The following is a 20521-nucleotide window of genomic DNA, read 5'->3' on the forward strand; positions in this document are numbered from 1 at the left end:
TCTTTTTGGTTCTCAATTTCAGCCTTATAAATTTTAAATTTATCAAAGGCTTCATCTTTTGTTCTAAGTAAATACACATAAGTATATCTAGAACAATCATCGATAAAAGTGATAAAGTATCTCTTTCCTCCTCTTGTCAAAATTCCATTATACTCACAAATATCGGTATGAATCATATCCAATATTTGAGTATTATGTTCGGCTCTAGGAAAATGTTTCTTAGTCATCTTTGCTTGTATACAAATTTCACACTTATCATTTTTAATATCTTTGCAATTAATCAAACCATGTTTAGACATGTATTTCAAAGATCTAAAATTTAAGTGTGCTAAACGTGCATGCCAAACATCAAAAGAATCAACAATATAAAGAGAATTCACATCATCTTTATTATTAACACTTAGTTTGTACATGCCATCACAAGAATACCCTTTCCCCACAAAAATCTCATTCTTAGATACAATACAATTATTGCCCTCAAGTACAATCTTAAGCTCATTCTTACACATAAGACTAGCGGATCCTAAAATCAGGAACATGAAGAACAATGTTCAATGTAAGCTTCTTTCTGAAAGTAAAGTTAATCTCCACCACTCCTCTCCCGAAAACCATCACTGCATCATTGTTCCCCATGAGAACCGTTTGTCCTTCCTTTTCCACTTTGTAAGATAAGAACATAGTCTTGTCATTACAAACGTGAATTGTGGCACCGGAATCAAGCCACCAATCGGAGGATCTAAATGCAGCCATGTTGGTTTCGGTGCTCATGCCAATTTACAATTCTGAGACCATAGCACATTTGTCTTCAGATTTTCCTTCAACGGCATTGGCATTGTTGGTGTTCACTTCTTCCTTTTTCTTCTTATATCTGCAGTCATTTTGGCGATGGCCTTTCTTTCCACAAAAGAAACAATTTCCAGAAAATTTCTTTTGGCCATTACCGGGCTTTTTGAACTTCTTATCATTATTGACTTTGAAGTTCTTTGAAAACTTACTAGCTTCGGCAACATTAACTTTAGAGGAATCTACATTTTTGTTCTTAGAATCATGAGACTTGGTCTCTTCCTCGATTCTTAAGTGTTTTTGTAATTCCTCCAAAGTTATGTCATCTCTCCTATGAAGGAGTTTCTTTCTATAACCATTCCAACTTTGAGGCAATTTAGCCATAATTGCCCCCACTTGGAATGATTCAGAAATCTCAACCTTCAATTCACGAAGCTTAGTAACAATGACTTGCAATTCATGTATTTGATCTAGAACGGCTTTGGTGTCAACCATGACAAATTCTAGAAATTTCAAGATGAGAAATTTGTCCGTACCTTCCTTCTCAGTTTTGTATTTGTATTCGAGAGCGTTCCAAATCTTCACCGGAGACTCCATCGAGTTGTAAAGATTGTAGAGCCTATCGGAGAGAGTGTTGAGAATATGACCCCGGCACATTATTTCATCATCTCCACGCTTCTTCCTTGTGATCTTCAATTCTTCAGAATCATCCTCCTTTGGTTCAGAAAGTGGCTCTAATTTTGGATCAAGCACATAGGCGATCTTAAGCACGGTGAGAAGGAAGAACAACTTTCCCTTCCAGCGGGTGAAGTTGGTACCATCAAAACGATCAAGTTGAACTTTTGGATTAAGGAAAGACGTTATGTTCTTTTCAACCTCCATTACAGCAAGTTTAAAACCTTAAAGATTGTTGAAAAAATTCAGAATTGGGAGGATGAAAAGAATAGAGAAAGCATAAAGAGGGTTTGAGGCGTATAGGAATAATTTCCTTTAAGGTTTTATTTGCCCTCACTTCTCAAAGTTTGCTAATGAGTTTTAAATGGCAAATTACCCCCAAGATACAACAAACCCTTGAACACAATATCCAGTAAAAAATAATGAGTTCCAGAACAAATTATAATTTGTATTTTCTGAAGTCCATCAAATAAAGACAGGGATGCATCCATCCTCTTTAAGTGTTACAACCTTTCACATAAAGATACCTTTTCAATTCGAAGGTTATCTTTTATATGCTGATGCACTTATATCAATAGTTATTTCTATTGTTAATAAGTGCTCAGATATGTGAGAAAACATATCACAAATAGATGCAATGGTTCGAGACCTTTTCAGATCACCAAAACACACGAAAACACATTTTTCGTCAACAATTTGCGGTGCAGCGCCTAAGAGGCGCGCTGCAACGCGCGGGCTTAGCAAAACAGACCCAAGAGGTCTGTTTTGCGCAGGCTGCAGTGCCCATACGCGCGCTGCAGCGCACGGGCCTAGCAAAATAGATCTGAGAGGTCTGTTTTGTACAGGCTGCAGCGCCCAAGCGCGCTGCAGTGCGTCTGTGCGCTGCAGCGCGCACTCCTGCGCGCTGCAGCGCGCGCTTGTGTCAGTCCACTCTTCCCGAATGTTTTTAATCCAATTTTGTGATATCAAAATTGAGAGATATATTATAATCTCTCTAACATGTCCATTATCATCAGAGTTGGTAAAAAAAGTTTGTAGCACATTTACCCCTTAAACTTATTGTGGTTTAGCAAATTGCCCCTATATTTTTAATTTTAACAATTAACCTCCTGAATTTGTTAAACTGTTGTGAATAAGCATATTTAGGTAACGGCTGTTAAAATTTGGACAAAATTGGTCATGAGCTGCACGTGTGTAACGATCCAACTTTCCGAGCTGTTACTAACCATAACTTATAGTAGAAACCGTAATATTTTTCAAAACACAAATACTTAGTTACTATAAATTTTGAGTTGTTTTGTTGAAAACTTATTTTTAAAGAAATCATTCTTCAAACATACAAGTTTCAGAGTTTAATAAATAAGAAACAAAGGTTCAACTAAAATATCAATAATACGTAATATTGTAAATACAACTGTTTTTGAATTCTCTTTGACTTAACATAACTAAGCATATTGCGATAAGGTCTACATGCATATAACTAAGCATATTGCAGTAAGTTATTGAATTCTCTTGACACCCACACAGTAGCGCCATGGTGCCAAAATATGTAATAGTAGAGCCGCAATGCTACTTCGAAGAAGGCCAAGAAATTCACATATTCCTTACTAGTGCCACGGCGCCATTTTGAATTATGTTGTTTCAACATCTGAAAATGTATAAAATATTCACTTTCTGGGGTTATTTTTGGAACTTTTTGGCCTGAGAGAAAGGAGAAGGAGACAACGACATGCGAGGGAGAACACGGCTCATATGAGAATGGAGTTCGGCTTCTGATTCGACAATCAGTTTTCCTCTTTCTACTTCTCTTACGTTAAATTTCATTGTTAGGATGTTTTATTTTCAATTATGCTCTAAATTCTCTTATTAGGGCTACAAGTGTAGCCAAGACAATGAATATTTTATTTCAAATTATTTTCTTTCAATGAAGTAATTCACTAAAAGTCTGTTATTCATGAATGTTAGCTTAATGCTTTTAGTTATGTGGCCGATATTTGAATTGTGTGTGAAGACCTAAATTGAAGCCTAAGAAGGAGATGTTTAGGAATAACTTCTTGTAAAAGAAACCGTAAAGTGCATGCGACATCTAGCGATAGTAACATGACTTGCGTGAACAATTGAGAGAACGATAGAATGTAATAAATTTCTAGGGTGGTGGAATTCACATCGAGTGATAGTGGGTTTACATGCTAGGAATATTTTTAAAAGTATCCCCAAAAAGAATATTAAATAATTTAGGGTTTCCCATTCTAATACATAAATAAAGGTGGCGTTATTAGCGAATAACTGGAATCGAATAGGAATTGTCTTGGTGAAACTTGTGTGCCCTAGTAAGTTTATTTGAGTGCCTTTGGTTCAAGGATTCGTGCCGTGGTTCGAATCATGGTTCGTGGTTCGCTACAATATTTTCTCTCACAAAAATACACATAAATCAAGAATGATTTTGAATCATGATTTTGAATCCATCAACCAAACGTCATCTTGATTTTCTCATAATTTTCAACCATAGTGGTTTTCACGATTTTTGTTAATTTTGTTTATTTCTAATTATTTATCTCAATCAATATTTGTCTAAATAAAGTTGAGAATATTTAAATTTCAGTAATTGTTAAACTAGTTATTGATACCCAAAATTTTACAAGATATCGGCTCGGCCCAAATCAAATAAAAACAACTCCAGGTATGGTACATGGACCCAAGTCACGTTCAGGGATTTCTATGTGGGCCGTGGTTTGGCAGGTCAAGAAATGTGACCGGACCTATTTTATCCGGCCCAATTAGATCCTTGGCCCACTTAGGGTGGTCCTGGGTCTATGAGGGAATTAGGATAATGTGGGTTATGGAGGAAATTAGATAGAATAAAACCTATTAGTCCATTACCTCGCACTGAGACACAAGGCAACATTTCTCCATGTCTTTCTTTTCCTTATTTTCGTTCAAACCCTTCTGCCTTCCCAGGGGGTCAAGGCAGTCCATTCCTAAAAAACCATAAAATACCAGAACACATACGAGTCGCTGCCACTCCCTGACCTTGCCCAAAACGGCCACAAAGCCACGCATGGTTGCCACTCCCTGACCTTGCCCAAGTGGCCACGAAGCCATGCCTGGCTGCCACCCTCTGACCTTACCCAAATGGCCACGAAGCCACGTCCGGCTGCCACTCCCTGACCTCACCCAAAATGGCCACGAAGCCACGTCTGGCTGCCCAACGACCTGTTACATTCCCTTCTGGGGTAAGCATTCTCCTGGGAGCATTGAAAGCTGCCCCTGAATCCCACTGGAAATGTCTTACCGACGGGGACCTCTGGGGGGATTTCAGCCAATATCCAAAACGGCTGGCGGAAAAACTTCCCTCCCTTTTTTTTTACCACAAACCTGGCCTATAAATACCATGGCCCAAACCTCTCAAAGGACAACAAGATACATGGGAAAAGAGGGAGAAGGGCAGATCAAAGTATTCTGTTCCAACTTCTCTGATTTTCTGGTTTCTATCAGAGCGACCGATGGAGAATCATATTCTCTATAACTTCTGGCGGAGTCCCTCTAGAACAAGTTTCTAGGCGTTCTCCCCATTGAAAGTGGTAACAAAAGCTGCTGAAACACCAAAAGCCCTTAACCATAGCTCAACACCTCGAGATTGACTGTTTCACTCCCTTCACACACTACGTCTGTGGATCGTTTTGTTCACAAACAGAGAAAGATAACTCCGTTACCCACTTAGAAACCTCCTACATAAACCGGTCACGTTCCTCTCCCACACTATACGCTCACTAGGAGATCTCCATCAGAAATTCCTCAACCTCACGGAGCTGAAGCCGCAACGAGTGTCGCCCTCGGATACTGTCTTCCTCGGGGACATATGGGTTTAGCCTACCTCAGCCGGGGCCAACCTCATCATCCCGGCCACCGTCGACGCCAGGAGGGACCCTCCGCAGTTCTCTGACCACGTCAGTCGGTAAGTGCACAGTCGTAGCGAACCAAACGAGGCCAGGAGTTTCGCACCTTCCACGTCGATAGGCCTCTCCAAAAGAGCCCCAACACTAGTCTCCGAAAGAATGATACTATGCTCAATATATTACTTGAAACGATTTATGCACTTGTGAGAACGAGGATATTCAAATTTTAGTAATTGTTAAACTAGTTTCTAAGGAAATGACACTATACTCTAGATATTACTTGAAACTATTTATGCACTTATCAGAATTTACATCAGTCATTTTTCCTTTTTTCGTTTCGTGCTTGTACTAAAGAAAAAAATCTCTCCCACAGTACCAAAAATAAAATTAAAAAAAGAAACTCTTCCCTCCTCTCTTCAAATCTCTCTCCTTCTTGTTTGCCTTGAGATCTTAGCAGCGCGACAAGGCAAGACGGTGGACTGACCTTGGGCAGGGAGACGGCGTGGCTTTCAGCTCTTTTAATTATTTGCTTATGTTTCTGATTTGGGTTTGTAAAAATTCAAGGCTTGTTCATTTTTTTGTTCTGTTTATTAGCTCGATATTGATTTGAGATATTGAAAGGTGGAAAGTTCCACTAACTCTTCTTTTGTTATAAAAAATAGGAAGATAAGAGAATCAACCACAAACACTTAAACTGCTTTTGGTTTGTTGGATTAGAATGTGTGTCTTTTCTAGATTAATTACAAAAATTTCTTCTCAATTATATCCCTTATAACATTTTACCTATTAATCTTTAACACGTAACATCTATTCTTAATAATTAATGAAATGTTAATAAAAAACCTCATTCCGTTACTTTTAAGAATAAAAAGTAATTTAAATGAAAACACTTTTCACACATGTCACTTTAAGAATTAAAAAAAAACAAATTTTCAAATACAATAATGAAAGATGGTTTTTTTTTTTTTTTTAAAAGAGAAATTTCATTCAAATCAAGATAGAAATAAAGTAATAAAAAAGAATATGAATGACTCAACAATACAAGGAATAACCCATAATGGAGATTTGATTACGCCTAAATTATGTCTCACAAAGCGGTTAATTACTCAATTATAGCACAAAAAGATAGTCGATCCCACGAGAAAGTAATAAAAAAACAAGAAATATGAGCAGAAAATAAACGTTCATTGTGATAAATGTTTTGGGGATTTTTGAGATTATAAAATGAAGTGCGGAGTCTTTTACTTATAGAGTTTTGGGCCGCAAATAAAATTTAAAAATAACTAGGAGAATCAGGAAATTAAAAATTTGAAACTAAAATAAAATTGCAACTAAACACCGAGAGATCATATATTTGATTATGTTTCGATTTGAGGAAACAATTGAATTTGAATTAGCACAAAATTATGGAGAGAGCTGAACGCAATTCTTCCAAGTGGCGTACTCTGATTGGTGAACAGGCTGAGTGTTGGTGGAAAAAAGCACTAATAACTTATAAATGACTCGTTTAATTTGTTTATTTGAGTTTTTAATTTGAATTGAGATATGATTTTATATGAAAATTTTTTATTATAATAAAAAAAAATTATTATTTTTAAAATTTTTATATTATAATAAAATTTAAATTCTAAATGTGAATAAGTGAAATGAACTATCTCTAAAACTTTTTAGATGATTTTAGCTATACACGATATCCTTATCCATTTGCTTCCGCATTATTTTTATTTAAATATTACATCATTTATTAAAGATTCTACTATAAAGGTTCCCTTATTATTGAGTGCTTTTTCTTTTTGACTTTTTGAGTCGTATCAACTACATCCTTTATTAAAAGGTTCTTTTATTATTGAGTGCTTTGTCGTTCTGACTTTTTCAGTTGTATTATACTACATTATTTATTATAGGTCCTACGATTAGATTCCCATGACTTTTTGTATCTTATCATTACTAAAGGGTTATGTGTGTCATGAGCATACACTTTTTCTTTTATTTTTTTTTGTTAAGAAATAAACGACATATATCTATCACAATTTTTGTTAAAATGTAACAAATACATATATATATATATATATATATATATAGATACTATAATATGTGACGACATATTTTCATATTTTAAAAACCATTGCAGAACAACACGATTAATGATTTTTTTTTTTTTTTTTTGTATTTATCTCACTATCATTCTTTCCACTACAAAGTAATTCAACATTGCTATAATAAAGGAAAAATATTGATGATTATTTTGACAAATTACAGAGTGTAACTTGAGTGTAGTTTTTGAGTTGAATTTAAGTTATAACTTGAGTTGAAGTTGTAACTTGAATAAAGTTGAGTAAAGTTGAATAAAGTTGAGTAAAGTTGAATAAAGTTGAAACTTAAAAGAACGTGAACTTGAATAAAATTGAAACTCGAGTTGTCTTTTTTTTTTGAGTTTTTTGAACAAAAGAACATGCCCTTAGTAATTCACAAAATATACTACACAAGTAATAAATATTTTATTGTGGATTAGATTACAGATCCAACAAACGCAAAACCCACAAGCACTTAAAATTTTTTATTATTTCATTTATATTTTACATGACTAATTCTAATATAATTAATAGTCCAATAAGAAAAAATAAAATAAAGAATAAGACATGGCAATAAAAACCGAAAAGAATGAGAGCGAGACCACACATATATATATATATATATATGATACACGAGACATTTGATAAACAACAGAAAAAATACCATTGAAATATGATCAACGAAGTTTCATTCAAGAAACCCAAGTAATTAAGCCAAAATGAACAACTACACAATCATACAAAAGCTTGGTTTTACTAATTTCGATGAACCTGATGCAAAATTTATGAACCCACTCACTTGAGAGTTGATCATGATTCCAAACCTCTGGTTGTCTTTTGCCTACAACAGCTTTTTCCTTCCTTTTTCACGACCATAAGGTCACACCGTTGGAGAAAAATGAAAAAATAAAAGGTTTCAATGGGGGCTTATGGCTTAGTTTAGTAGTGTTATAAATTTTAAAAATTATTTTTAGTTATACTGAATGAAGAAGTAATTGTTATAAAAAGCAGTTGAGTATTTAATAAACTATAATTATAATAGCTGTGTTAGTTTCAAAATCAGTATAATAGTGTTTGATAAATTATGAGGTTAAATTATTGTGAATAATTAAAAATTACGATTATATTATATTATACTATAATATAATATATATAATTACAATATCATATATAATTATTATTATATTTAATTATATAACTATGATATAGAATATAATAATATTATTAAAATAGTTAATATAATAATAATATTATTAAACATATTATAATATTACATAAGAAATATTAATATTTCAATTATAATATAATTAAAAATTACAACTATATTATATTATAATATATTATATTATATAATCAGTTTTTATATTATATTAAACAAATATATTATAATGAATATATTATATGATCATAAAGTAATATTAGAATTATAAGATTATATTAATATTTAATTATTATATTATTATATTATTAATATAATAAATATAATTTTATCAATATAATATAATGTAATAATATTATTATCATATTATTAATATAATAAACATAATTATATCAATACAATATAATATATAATGTATTATAAAATAATAATTACAATATCATATTATACTTATATTATAATTATAATATCATATCATAATTATATTATAATTATAATATCATATTATATGATAAAATAATAATGTTAGAGTTATTAATATAATTATGATATTATTTGTTACAATATTATATTCTATTATATTACGAGTTTGAATTTTAGATTGAGAAGATTGTAAATTTTAAATTTCATTAGGGGTATTATGGCTGTAGATTCTCGCACAATCTAAAAGTTAAAGTTGTCTTTAGGCTGTTTCTGATTTTGGCTGTAGATTCTTGAAAAATTCTTTAAAAAGCACTTTTGAGAAGATTTACCAAACATTAAAATCAGCTTCTGCTATAAGCAGAAGCTGATTTTAGGAGGGAAAAGTAATACCAAACTAAGCCATATGGCTGCATATGATCCTTTAGAAGTTACCTTGACAAAAATTAAACAGAAGACAATAGCAATAGTAATTTAGAAAATGCATTTCTTGAAACAAATGAGAGAGTTTATGAGATTTAAATTTTAGACGTAGTTGCTGTGAGTTTTATTATGTTAAATTAAACTAGCCATTCTCTCAAAAACACAAAATGATAAAAATGAGGGGATATAATAAACTATTTGTTTCAAATTAATATCCTACAAATTAAAGGGATAAGATGTCACGACCCTAAAGATGGGACCGTGATTATTGGAGTTTAATTAAAGAAAATTAACTTAATTAAACTGGACTGTTTAATAAAAATCACAAAAATAAATACATAAATATTAATATATTTTACTCCGGAGACTTTCTTTTACAAATAATATCAAAACAGTCGACAAATTTAAACTTTACACATCTCAGGGACAATGCCGACCAATACAGATCATATACAAATATACAGTACAACTTTAGAATTTAAAAACTGTAAATTCAGAATAAACTAACCACTTCGAATCTCGCGCCTTCAATCTATTGACATCCGCTTGCCATGCTGTAACTCTAAACCTCTAACTCTGGAGGAAGGGGTTAAAACATTGAAAATAGAGAAAAAATGAGCGAAAGGCCCAGTAGGATGTATTTTAAGAAATCTTTATAAATGAGTAAATAAGTGAATGAGTAAGTAAATAAAGATATTCAGTTCCAACACAACAGCCGGAACCTAACATCCCTTTTTCTAAAAGGAAGTATAAACCTTAAATTCCGTATTACAGGGATCAATAAGTAATTTATACTATGATAAATTAAAAACACAATTACAAGCACAAGCCTTAACACCACCGTAGTGGCCCGGTCAGGGTTTCGGATCCTGTCCCTAAGGATACGATCTCCATATCCTATCTAGGCCATCAGCATGCTTATTAGTTCGCAAGATATCTTATCATAAGAGAAATATTCATTAAAATTTTAAAATAGTTCATTATGATTCCAATAGCTAAAATCAAGCTATTGTGTTAAAATGTATTTTTTTCTCAAACATGTCCTTTCTTTAAAACATTTCGTAAGGCCAAAACTCTTAAAAACATGCTATCAAAGAAAAGGACAAGAATCCTACCTCTTGGTAATTTAGTCTACGGATAACTTCACGCTGTCCAAATGTTTATTCTTGAAGCTCCATGGCTCGCTCTGAACCTCAACGAATCCATTCGATTCGCCTCGATCTACATGCACGGTACCAGTAGACTTTTCAACAGAGTTGAATTGGTACAAACAGAGGTCATTGTTGCATTCAGCACGTCGAAATGGGTCAGGATATGGTCTTAGATCTTTGATCAGACGTCGGGAACCTCAAGAATTGAGACTCGTCAGAATCTGGCCACCGGCGGCAGCGGAGGTTGGCGGAGCATATTTCTGCGGTGAACTTGGGTCCTAAACCCCCTAAATCAACCCTTCTGAGTGCAACGGTGTAGTCAATTTCATAAAATTTTAACTCTACCTGCACAGATTGAGACAACGAACTTTAAAGATTTTTGACAACTTGGTTCTCGATTCTCCGACTGTGGAATCTCAAAATTGGTTGAGAGCTTTCATTACCCATGATCTTCTGAAAATTTAGACACCAAAATTATGACGATCCAATGGTTAGATCATCATAACCACCCTCCACCCAAACGGCGGCGGCGGCGAGCTCCGATCTCCGGCAAATGACGGTGGAACCTCAAAATTAAGTTAGGGCTTTTGCTCAACGTCTCATTCTGAGTCTAACGAGCCAAATTTCATAGCTCTGGTGAGGTAGCTCTAGTGAGAATTGAGGGATGCTGCTGGTTGGGCTTTCTTCGTCTATTTGAGTTGAGTCCATAAAGACCGGAATCACTCCGATCGGAGGTCGGACGACAAAGTTACGACGGTGAGAAGTTTTGGTGGTTTTCAAAACTTTGACTGGCGATTGCTGTAATGATGAAGAAAATCCCATAATTTAAATAATGTAATTTATGTATTTAAGTTAAGAATTTTTCCTGAAAATAATATTATGTTATATTTTTTGACTGAAGGATTTATGGAATTAATAGCAATATTCCTAAATTATGTAGAAGATTTCATGCTAAGTTCATGTGTTACGATTTAATAAATTCGATCGATAAATTCTCACCATAATTAAAGGCGGAAGAATTTCCAGTACATATACAGTTTGAGAATCTTAATTTCAAGAATCTCCAAGCACAATACGAACTAGCATCCAGTACATATACAGGAGAAAATTACAGCCAATATAATTTTTAACAACTTCAAAGGAAATTTAAGAGATTGGACAAAAGTACAAGGGGTAAGTTAATGTGTGGATTGGATGAGGTGTGATGGTGGAAGTTGAAGAGTACTCATGATAGTTTTTTTTTTCCCTCTCTTTCTTCACTGGCCGGCCATGTTAAGGGGTTTTAAGTTAAAAATTTTGGTTAGTTGAGTGTGCTAGAAGACTTCATGATGAGATGAATCAAATCAACTATTTGACAAGAAGGCTTACTTCACTTCTCTTTTGAAGCACCCAAACCAGCCAAGCAAGGGTGAAATTGACCAAAATTTTTGCTAATTAAGCTAGCTAGATAAGCTTAATTAAGAGCTAAGAAGAGATCAAGTAAAAGTCTATAAATGTTAGATCATAAGTGCAAGTATTAAGTTAGCCCATTTTTGCACATTTCCTCTCCTTTTTTCACACACCAAAAACCGGCCATCTCCGTATTCATTGCTTCTCAAAATTATCTCTCACTCTCCTAACCTTAAGCCATTAGCAAACATTAGAAGAAGAAGAAGAAGAAGAAGAAGAAGAAGAAGAAGAAGATCAAAGTGTTCTGGGATGAGTCTAGTCAAGAATTTTTCTTTAAGGGTATAAACTTTAAACCCTCTCTTTCTTATTTTCTAGCAAAGTTTGAGATTTATAAATATTCTCAAATTTTCTTATACTCTTCTAATTCCAAGCCATTAACAAACCTTAGAGGAAGAAGAAGGTGATCAAAGTGTTCTAGGAGGAGCCTAACAAAGGATTTTCTTCAAGGGTATAAATTTTAAACCTTTCTCCTCTATTTTTCATACCAAAGTTAAGTTGTGAATCAAGGATGTAATTTGTGGTTCTTGAGGAAATAAGTTGTAATAAGAGTTTGTGAGTTTTATGTTAGTTTTGTGTGTTTTGAGGCTAGTTTGATTAGTACTATGTGGTATGTTTATGTTTGGTTTAGGTTTGCTTATTTTGGGTTGGAGGAAAAAAATTTTCTGGTTACTCTGAACTCGAAAATGAGGACCCTATAGCGAGATTTTTTAGTATTTTTAAATTTGAACTTATGACTCTCGATGTTTTGAACATTTTTCTGTGACTGTGACAAAACTCAGTTTTAATTCTAAATGCAAGTTTTAAGCCATTTTGTAAATACGGTACAGGCTGTCTAAAACAGTTTCGAAAAAAAAACTGCAGCCACCGTTTTCAGCCAAACGATGCCATTAGAGGCTGAATCTTGGCTTTCTCTAAAAACAATAATTTTAGATCTCGACAAGATGAAGAATTATCATGAAGAACAGATTGTGAAAATCTGAATCTAAGATGCAATAAAATGCAGATTTTAGAAACTGCATAGTTTTAACTAAACAAAACTCACATAGTATTGGTTTTTAACAAAAGATTATCAAAGAACCCGAGATGTGATTTCAGTAAAATACTATGGTGTTAGACCTCGTTTAACGGAAATATTCATGAAGAAAGTTTTCAAGAAAAATGGTTTCTTTTTAAAAACTTAATAGTTTTTCGAGCAAAACATCCTGACAGGCTCCTACGAGCCAATATGTTAGGTCCTTAGAATTACGAAGATTAGATGTGGGTCCAACACCCACATTAATTCAAGAGACTCTATTTGAGTTTAAATTTTAGCGGCCTAAGAGTTAGAATGCCGTGAATAAGTTTCTAAGCCGAATTGAGCCTTAATATCATAACAAGTCCAATGAGAAAAATTAAGGAGAATAAGTTACTAGATTGGGTAATTGATTTTCAATCTAGGCAAGTGGATGTTAAGGGCAATTAAGGAAAATAAGATTTTGAGGATTTAATAAATTGATCCTTATAGTAAATTATCCTTCAGTAAAGGAGATGAATACATGCCTTAAAGAAAAGGTTAGATATTCCTTCATAAGCTGCTAAAATTGAATAGCAAATGACAAGTAATCTCACACTTTCAATGGCTGTTCATTTTCAGAAGTAAGCATGTAAGAGACTAAGCTATTTAGCGAAAAGTGAATTCTAGCTCTGTAAATCAGGTAAGTAGGAATCTCACCTATAGTATGAATAAATTTTAAAAGGAAAAGTTACACATGTTATATATGCATGTTTATGCTTTATGCGATGCCATGCCATGTTGCATACACCTTAATAAGTCAAGTGGAACTTATAAGAACAAACTCAGTTGAGTGCCGTACCAGCCTCTGAGAGGGAGGTAACTCAAACTTTGCAAGGAGATAGCAAAGAAAAAGAAGTAATAATAAGTTAAATCGCGGTGTCATTGGGGACCTTGCAAACCCCCATATCCCGATGATTACGGTTGCATGGTACGAGCACTCGGGCCCATAAGTAAGTAAGTAAGATAAGATTAGATAATCAGAATTTAATAAGACATGATCATAATTAAGCAGAATTGGTTCATGCATATTTATTCATGTGAACTTACAATTATTTTGCAAGAGATAGTTCCAACTTGTTGAGCGAAAGCTCATCATAGAATATTTATATTGTAGGTAAGCAACCTGCACATATCATTGGTTGCAGAAATGAGTGCCTTAATCACTGATGATAGCATGCGGAGTACCAAACCTAGATAACACATTCTGTTTCAAAAACTTCACAACTGTCGCATTATCATTGGTTCGACAAGGCACGACTTCTACCCATTTGGAAACGTAATCCACAGCAAGGAGAATGTAAAGGTACCCAGAAGAAGATGGAAAAGGTCCCATAAAATCTATTCCCCAGCAATCGAATATCTCCATCACAAGAATTGGGTTCAAGGGAATCATATAGCGTCGGAACATGGCACCTAACTTTTGACACCTCACACAAGAACGACAAAACTTATTAGTGTCCTTGAACAAAGTGGGCCAATAAAGACCACACTGCAAGATTTTTGTGGCAGTCTTCTTCACAGAGAAGTGACCACCACAAGCATCGTTATGACAAAAGTTCAAAACACTAAGAATCTCGTTATCGGGAATGCAATGCCTCATGATTTGGTCGGGGCAGTACTTAAATAGGTACGGATCATCCCCAAAGAAATTTCGCACCTCGACCAAAAACTTACGCTTATCTTGTGCACTCCAATCAGAAGGAAGTTCGCCGGTCACTAAGTAATTAACGATGTGAGCATACCAAGGTAGCTTAGTGCCTGCGAAAAGATGTTCATCAGGGAAGTCATCTCAAATGGCAGGGGCATCAGTAGAGATTTTAAAGTCCAATCGGGACAAGTGATTTGCCACAACATTCTCACCACATTTCTTGTCCTTAATGGTCAAGTCAAATTCCTACAACAGAAGGATCCACTGAATTAATCGCGCCTTAGTATCCTTTTTGGAAAAGGGATACTTGAGGGCAGAATGATCTGTGAAGACGGTAATGGGTGAACCGATCAAGTACGCATGGAACTTATCAAGTGCGAACACTACAGCCTGCAACTCTTTTTCAGTGGTTGAATAATTCATTTGAGTGATGTTAAGAGTTCGGCTAGCGTAGTACACAACAAAAGGCTTCCCCTCCCTTCTCTGACCTAGGACAGCCCCAATAGCATGGTTGCTTGTGTCACACATGATCTCAAATGGTAAGCTCTAATCCGGTGACTGAATGATAGGGGCAGAAGTTAGTTTCGCCATGAGCGTTCGAAAGGCATCCTCACACTCAGGCATCCACTGAAAAATGACATCTTTGGCTAGGAGGCTACATAATGGATGAGAAATCGTTGAAAAATTCATTATGAACCTCATATAAAAACCAGCATGCCCTAGAAATGACCGAACTTCTTTGACAGTCTTTGGGGTGGGCAAATTGGAGATGAGTTCAATCTTAGACTGATCAACCTCAATCCCTCTCTCAAAAACAACATGCCCCAAGACTATGCCTGATGGTACCATGAAGTGGCACTTCTCTCAGTTAAGCACAGGGCCTTTCTCTTCACATCTAGTCAGAACAACATCTAAGTTGAGAAGGCATGAGTCGAAGGAGTCGCCGAAGACAGTCAAATGGCATACACCGAAAAGCATAAGTACCAAAAGGACAGGTAAAAGTAGTCTTATCCTAATCCTCTAGTGCGATATCGATATGATAGTAGCCTGAGTAGCCATCAAGAAAGCAATAGTAAGGATGACCAGCCACACGTTCTAGGATTTGGTCGATGAATGGAAGCGGGAAGTGATCCTTGCGGGTGGCGGCGTTCAGCTTTCGATAGTCAATGCACATGCGCTAACCCGTCACAGTCCTTATGGGAATAAGAACCCCTTTCTCATTCTCCACCACTGTCACCCCTGATTTATTGGGCACTACCTGAGTTGGACTGACCCACTTGCTATCGGCAACTTGATAGATGATTCCTGCATCCAGAAGCTTCAAGACTTCATTCTTCACGACCTCTTTCATCGTCGGGTTCTGTCTCCTTTGGGCATCCCTTCGTGGATTAACCCCGTCTTCCAAGTTAATGTGATGGGAGCAAATTAAGGGGCTAATACCCTTAATGTCAGCAATCGTCCAACCTAATGCCGATTTGTGTTCACGCAGCAAGTCAACTAATCGCTGCTCTTGGAATGCATCCAGTTTAGATGAAATGATAACAGGAAAGGTATCAGCAGCTCCCAGGAAGATATGTTTCAGATCCTCAGATAGTTAAACCAGCTTGAGTGTTGGGGTCTCTTCAGTGGATGGTTTTGGCTTTTCTTTCTCTCGAGGTAGCACTTCAAAGCGTGGTGGCCAAAACTTAGTTCCTCTACCTTGTGAGTCTTTGAAAATAGCAATGTTGTTGGTCAACTCACAAGGACCGGAACTCTCAGATTCAGAAATACGGAGGAAATCGTCAAGATCATCAGAATTGCTACGCAACTGAACCTCTTCCGAGACAAGTGTGTCACTTAGAAATGTTTCGTGGCACTCGTCATCATCACGTGGTTGCTTTGCAATGTGAAAAACATTCACCTCCAAAGTCATATTTCCAAAGGATATTTTCATCAGACCATTCTTGCAGTTGATGAGTGCATTTGTTGTAGCAAGGAAAGGTCTTCTGAGGATAATGGGAATTTTAGACTCCATACTCACCACGAATTGAGTATCTAAGACTAGAAAGTCAACGGAGTAATAGAACTTATCAGCTTGAACCAAAACATCCTCAACTATCCCCCGAGGCTTCTTGATTGATCGATCAGCCCGCTGTAGAACCACAAACGTGGGCTTAATTTCTCCAAGACCAAGTTGCGAGTAGACAGAGTATGGCATGAGGTTAATACTCGCTCCTAGATCAAGCAAAGCTTGGCTGAACTCATGTGTCCCAATCTGACAGGAAATTATGGGACAACCGGGATCCTTGTATTTGGGCAGTGTTTTCTGGTTGATCACCGCGCTTACCTGTTCTGTTAAGAATGTTGTCTTCTTGACATGGTGCTTCCTTTTGACAGTGCACAGATCCTTGATAACCTTAGCATAAGCAGGCACTTGCTTGATAACATGAAGCAAAGGAAGATTAATCTTCACTTGAGTCAAGTGCTCTAGGATCTCACTTTAGTGTCCCGGCACTTTCCCAGTTGGACGCAGTGCTTCGGGAAAATGCACCTTTACCGGAACATTCATTGGCTCATCTTTTTCAAGGACAACTTCCTTACTACTCGAAGTGGTGACACTTGTTGGCGGTTCTTCCATAATCTTACCACTACGAGTAGTGATGGCATTCACCTCCTTAATACTTTGATTATCAGAACATGAAGTTTCTGCCATATGTTGGCCCTTTAGGTTTGACTAAGCTTGTGAAGGGAACTTACCGCGTTCGTGATTTGACTCTTCATCTCTTTACTTTCTTCCACCATTTGCATGAACAATGACTCAAACTTTTGATTCGTCTTACTTTGCACCTCCATGAAAGATTGCAAGGTGTTCTCAAGAGAACTCATTGGCTGTTGCAAATTGTATTGAGGTGCAGAATACACCTTTGGTGGTTGTGACTGTTGCTCAGTCCTCCATTGTCCTCCTGATGGGTGGGCTTGGTTGGAATCTCTCTAACTGAAGTTTGGATGGTTCCTCCAGCCAGGATTGTATGTGTTAGAGAAAGGTTTGTTGTACGATCCTAAGACATTGCATTGCTCCTCGTAAACCCCTATCATTTCATTGTAAGCAGGGCAATCCTTAGCTAGATGTTCCACCCCTCCACAAACGAGGCAAGGCTCTTGTAACTCTGCCCTAGCAACCATGTGAATTTCTCTACCTTCTTTGATTTTAAGGGTCTCAATTTGTCGTGTCAAAGACTCAATTTGAGCTTTGAGATTGTCCTCTTCCATTAGTTGATAGATTCTTGATGGTCGGGACTGATTGGTGCTGTCAGTAGCACTTGGACCAGTCCATATGTGGGCTTTTTTGGCTAACTCATTAAGATACTCAAAAGCCTCTTCGGGGTCCTTTTGGAGAAACTCACCATTGCACATCATCTCCACAAACTGGCGCTCTCGGATCGTGAGTCCTTTATAGAAATAACTGACGAGGTGCCAACTCTTGTAACCATGGTGGGGACACTGATTTAACAAATCCTTGAACTGTTCCCAAACTTGATACAGAGTTTCATTGTCTTTCTGGGTAAAAGTCGAGCTGTTGCTTCAGACCATTGGTCTTATGGTGAGGGAAATACTTGTTGAAAAATGCTGTCGTCATTTCTTCCCAAGTTCCAATAGACCTAGGTCACAGAGAATACAACCAGCTTTTTACCTTGTCCTTCGAAGAGAAAGGGAAAAATTTCAATCGCACAGAGTCCGCGGCTTCAATTCGGTTGTGAAAAATGGCCACCACTTCTTTAAACTCCCTAATATGCACGTATGGATTCTCGCTCTCTAACCCATGAAAGGTCGGCAAAAGTTGGATCATGCCTGGCTTGAAATCCAAATTTGGCATATTAGGGGGAAACATTATGCATGACGATGTGGCCGTACGTGTAGGGTGGAGATAATCGTTCAACGTCTTATGCTGGACCTCCTCGTTTTGAGCCATCGCGAATGGATTTTCAATTGCTAATGAGGCTAGGGTCGAGGGAGGACTAGACTTGTGGGAAGAAATTTCACTAGGGTTTTCTGGTCTTCTTGCGAATCTCCCTGATTCGTCTTTACAACGATTCATTCACTCTACAGCGTTTTACTTTTTTTAATTTTTTTAATTTTTAATTTTTTTGAAACAAAGAAAACAATAATGTAGAACCGTTTATATATAAGAGGTTTTTAATAGATACTCGCACACAAATAACGCACTAATTTCTGACGCATTAAAATACACATACACGGTCGGTAATCTGAGGGGAAACTAAGAGGTAACCCGGCCGGTTTTTTGTTGGCGAAATTTGACTGCCAACAATTGGCGACTCCGCTGGGGACCGAAAGCGTTCGACCCCCAACAACATAGCGATAAGCCGCCGCCCGTCCAGGGAATAGCGGGATGGAAGGAGATCTACGCCCGGTCAAAAATGAAGTTCCACCTCCAGACGCGCCACGGCCGGATCCGATCCAGATGCAGACCCAATTGACCGCTCTAACCGAACTGGTACGTGGGCTAATGACCGTAGTGGAGCGCTTAGATGGAAGGAACTCGATGCCACCATTAGAAGATGCTCCGATGCCACAAGGACCCGCCATGGCCGGAGATCCAAACCGCGGCGACTACCCACCTATCCAAGAGGGAACCGGAGATAGTGAGAATCGTCGGGGCCCTCCTAGGCCTCGGCCTTCCCGATCCCCCGGCAGCCGTTTGGGGGCCGCCGGGCTCCGAGCTCCCGAGGACCGAGTACTGAGAGGTCCTGGAAACCCCGAGGTACTACCTCAGAATCCAAGTAGAAACCCGCCAGGAGACTCAGGCTCAGTGCAGGTAGGCGGCCAGGCCCGAGGTGGACCCAACGTTCAGAGGGCGGAAGCGTCAAGAGTAGCCGGCTCGGCCATTTCGACAGAGGAAGCGCGCACCATCATGGAACGTATGGCCAGCCTGGAGCCAAAACTGATAGGGGACGTGGCGGGCCTAAAAAAGAATATAGGTCGTGTGGCTGAGGTGGTAAACGTCGATATCACGCCCAGTCGCACACATGACCATCCATTTACCGAAGAAATAATGGCACCCCTTCTCCCCGATAAATATAGGTCGCCGTCAATCCCGCCATATGATGGGCGAGAAGATCCCGACGACCATCTGGAGATGTACACCGGGCACATGCTCTTACACGGTTACGCTGAGGAGATCATGTGCCGAGCCTTTCAAAACCATTTGACGGATTCTGCACGGAGGTGGTTTCGAATGCTGAGGCCAAACTCTATCTCGAGCTGGGATGAGTTGAAGGAAGCGTTTTCCCTCCAATTCATAGGGGTAAAAAAGTACGTCCCCCCAAAGCAGAATCTGACGACGATATATCAAAAGCCAAATGAGTCATTGAGGGAATGACTCGCAAGGTATGGGGAGGCTGTCACCGCCACAATGGACATAACAGATAGAGAAGCCTTGATGGGGGCCTTATCTAGCATGAAGAACATAACCCCATTCAAATGAGAGCTAAACCGAAAACCTCCGACCAGCTACAGAGAATTTTTGGCGCGAGCACAGGGGTACATCAACACCGAAGAGGCAGACGCGAACGACCCCGAGCACCGGACCAACAAGAATAAAGGAACCGAACAGGGGTCAGCGCCTACGATGCATGATGGGAAGAAGCGTCGAGGTGGAGGAAATGGGGACAAGCAGCCCGCCGCAACGACGAGCGCTCCGGAAGCCAAAAAGCCGAGGCAAGAGGACACCCGAAGGCCTTGGCTATTCTAAAAGTACGATTCCTACCATGAGTTAACGGTAGGAGTCGAGGAG

At 37.4% G+C, this 20521-nt stretch overlaps 1 protein-coding gene and 1 non-coding gene across 2 annotated transcripts; one reads left to right on the plus strand and one right to left on the minus strand.

Annotated features, from left to right (window-relative positions):
* Positions 1–774: 774 nt before the first annotated feature.
* On the minus strand, positions 775–1665 carry LOC112093316. Its single transcript, XM_024171497.1, has 2 exons — positions 1140–1665; positions 775–1025 (listed from the first exon to the last, which is right to left on the minus strand). The coding sequence occupies exons 1-2, from the start codon at positions 1663–1665 to the stop codon at positions 775–777; spliced, it is 777 nt and encodes a 258-aa protein (XP_024027265.1).
* Positions 1666–18193: 16528 nt separating this feature from the next.
* LOC112093324 lies at positions 18194–18300 on the plus strand. Its single transcript, XR_002902999.1, has one exon. It is a non-coding gene; the product is annotated as a small nucleolar RNA R71 (small nucleolar RNA).
* Positions 18301–20521: the final 2221 nt, after the last annotated feature.

Source organism: Morus notabilis, unplaced genomic scaffold (assembly GCF_000414095.1).
Source record: "Morus notabilis unplaced genomic scaffold, ASM41409v2 Scaffold302, whole genome shotgun sequence".
Classification (NCBI taxonomy): Eukaryota; Viridiplantae; Streptophyta; class Magnoliopsida; order Rosales; family Moraceae; genus Morus; species Morus notabilis.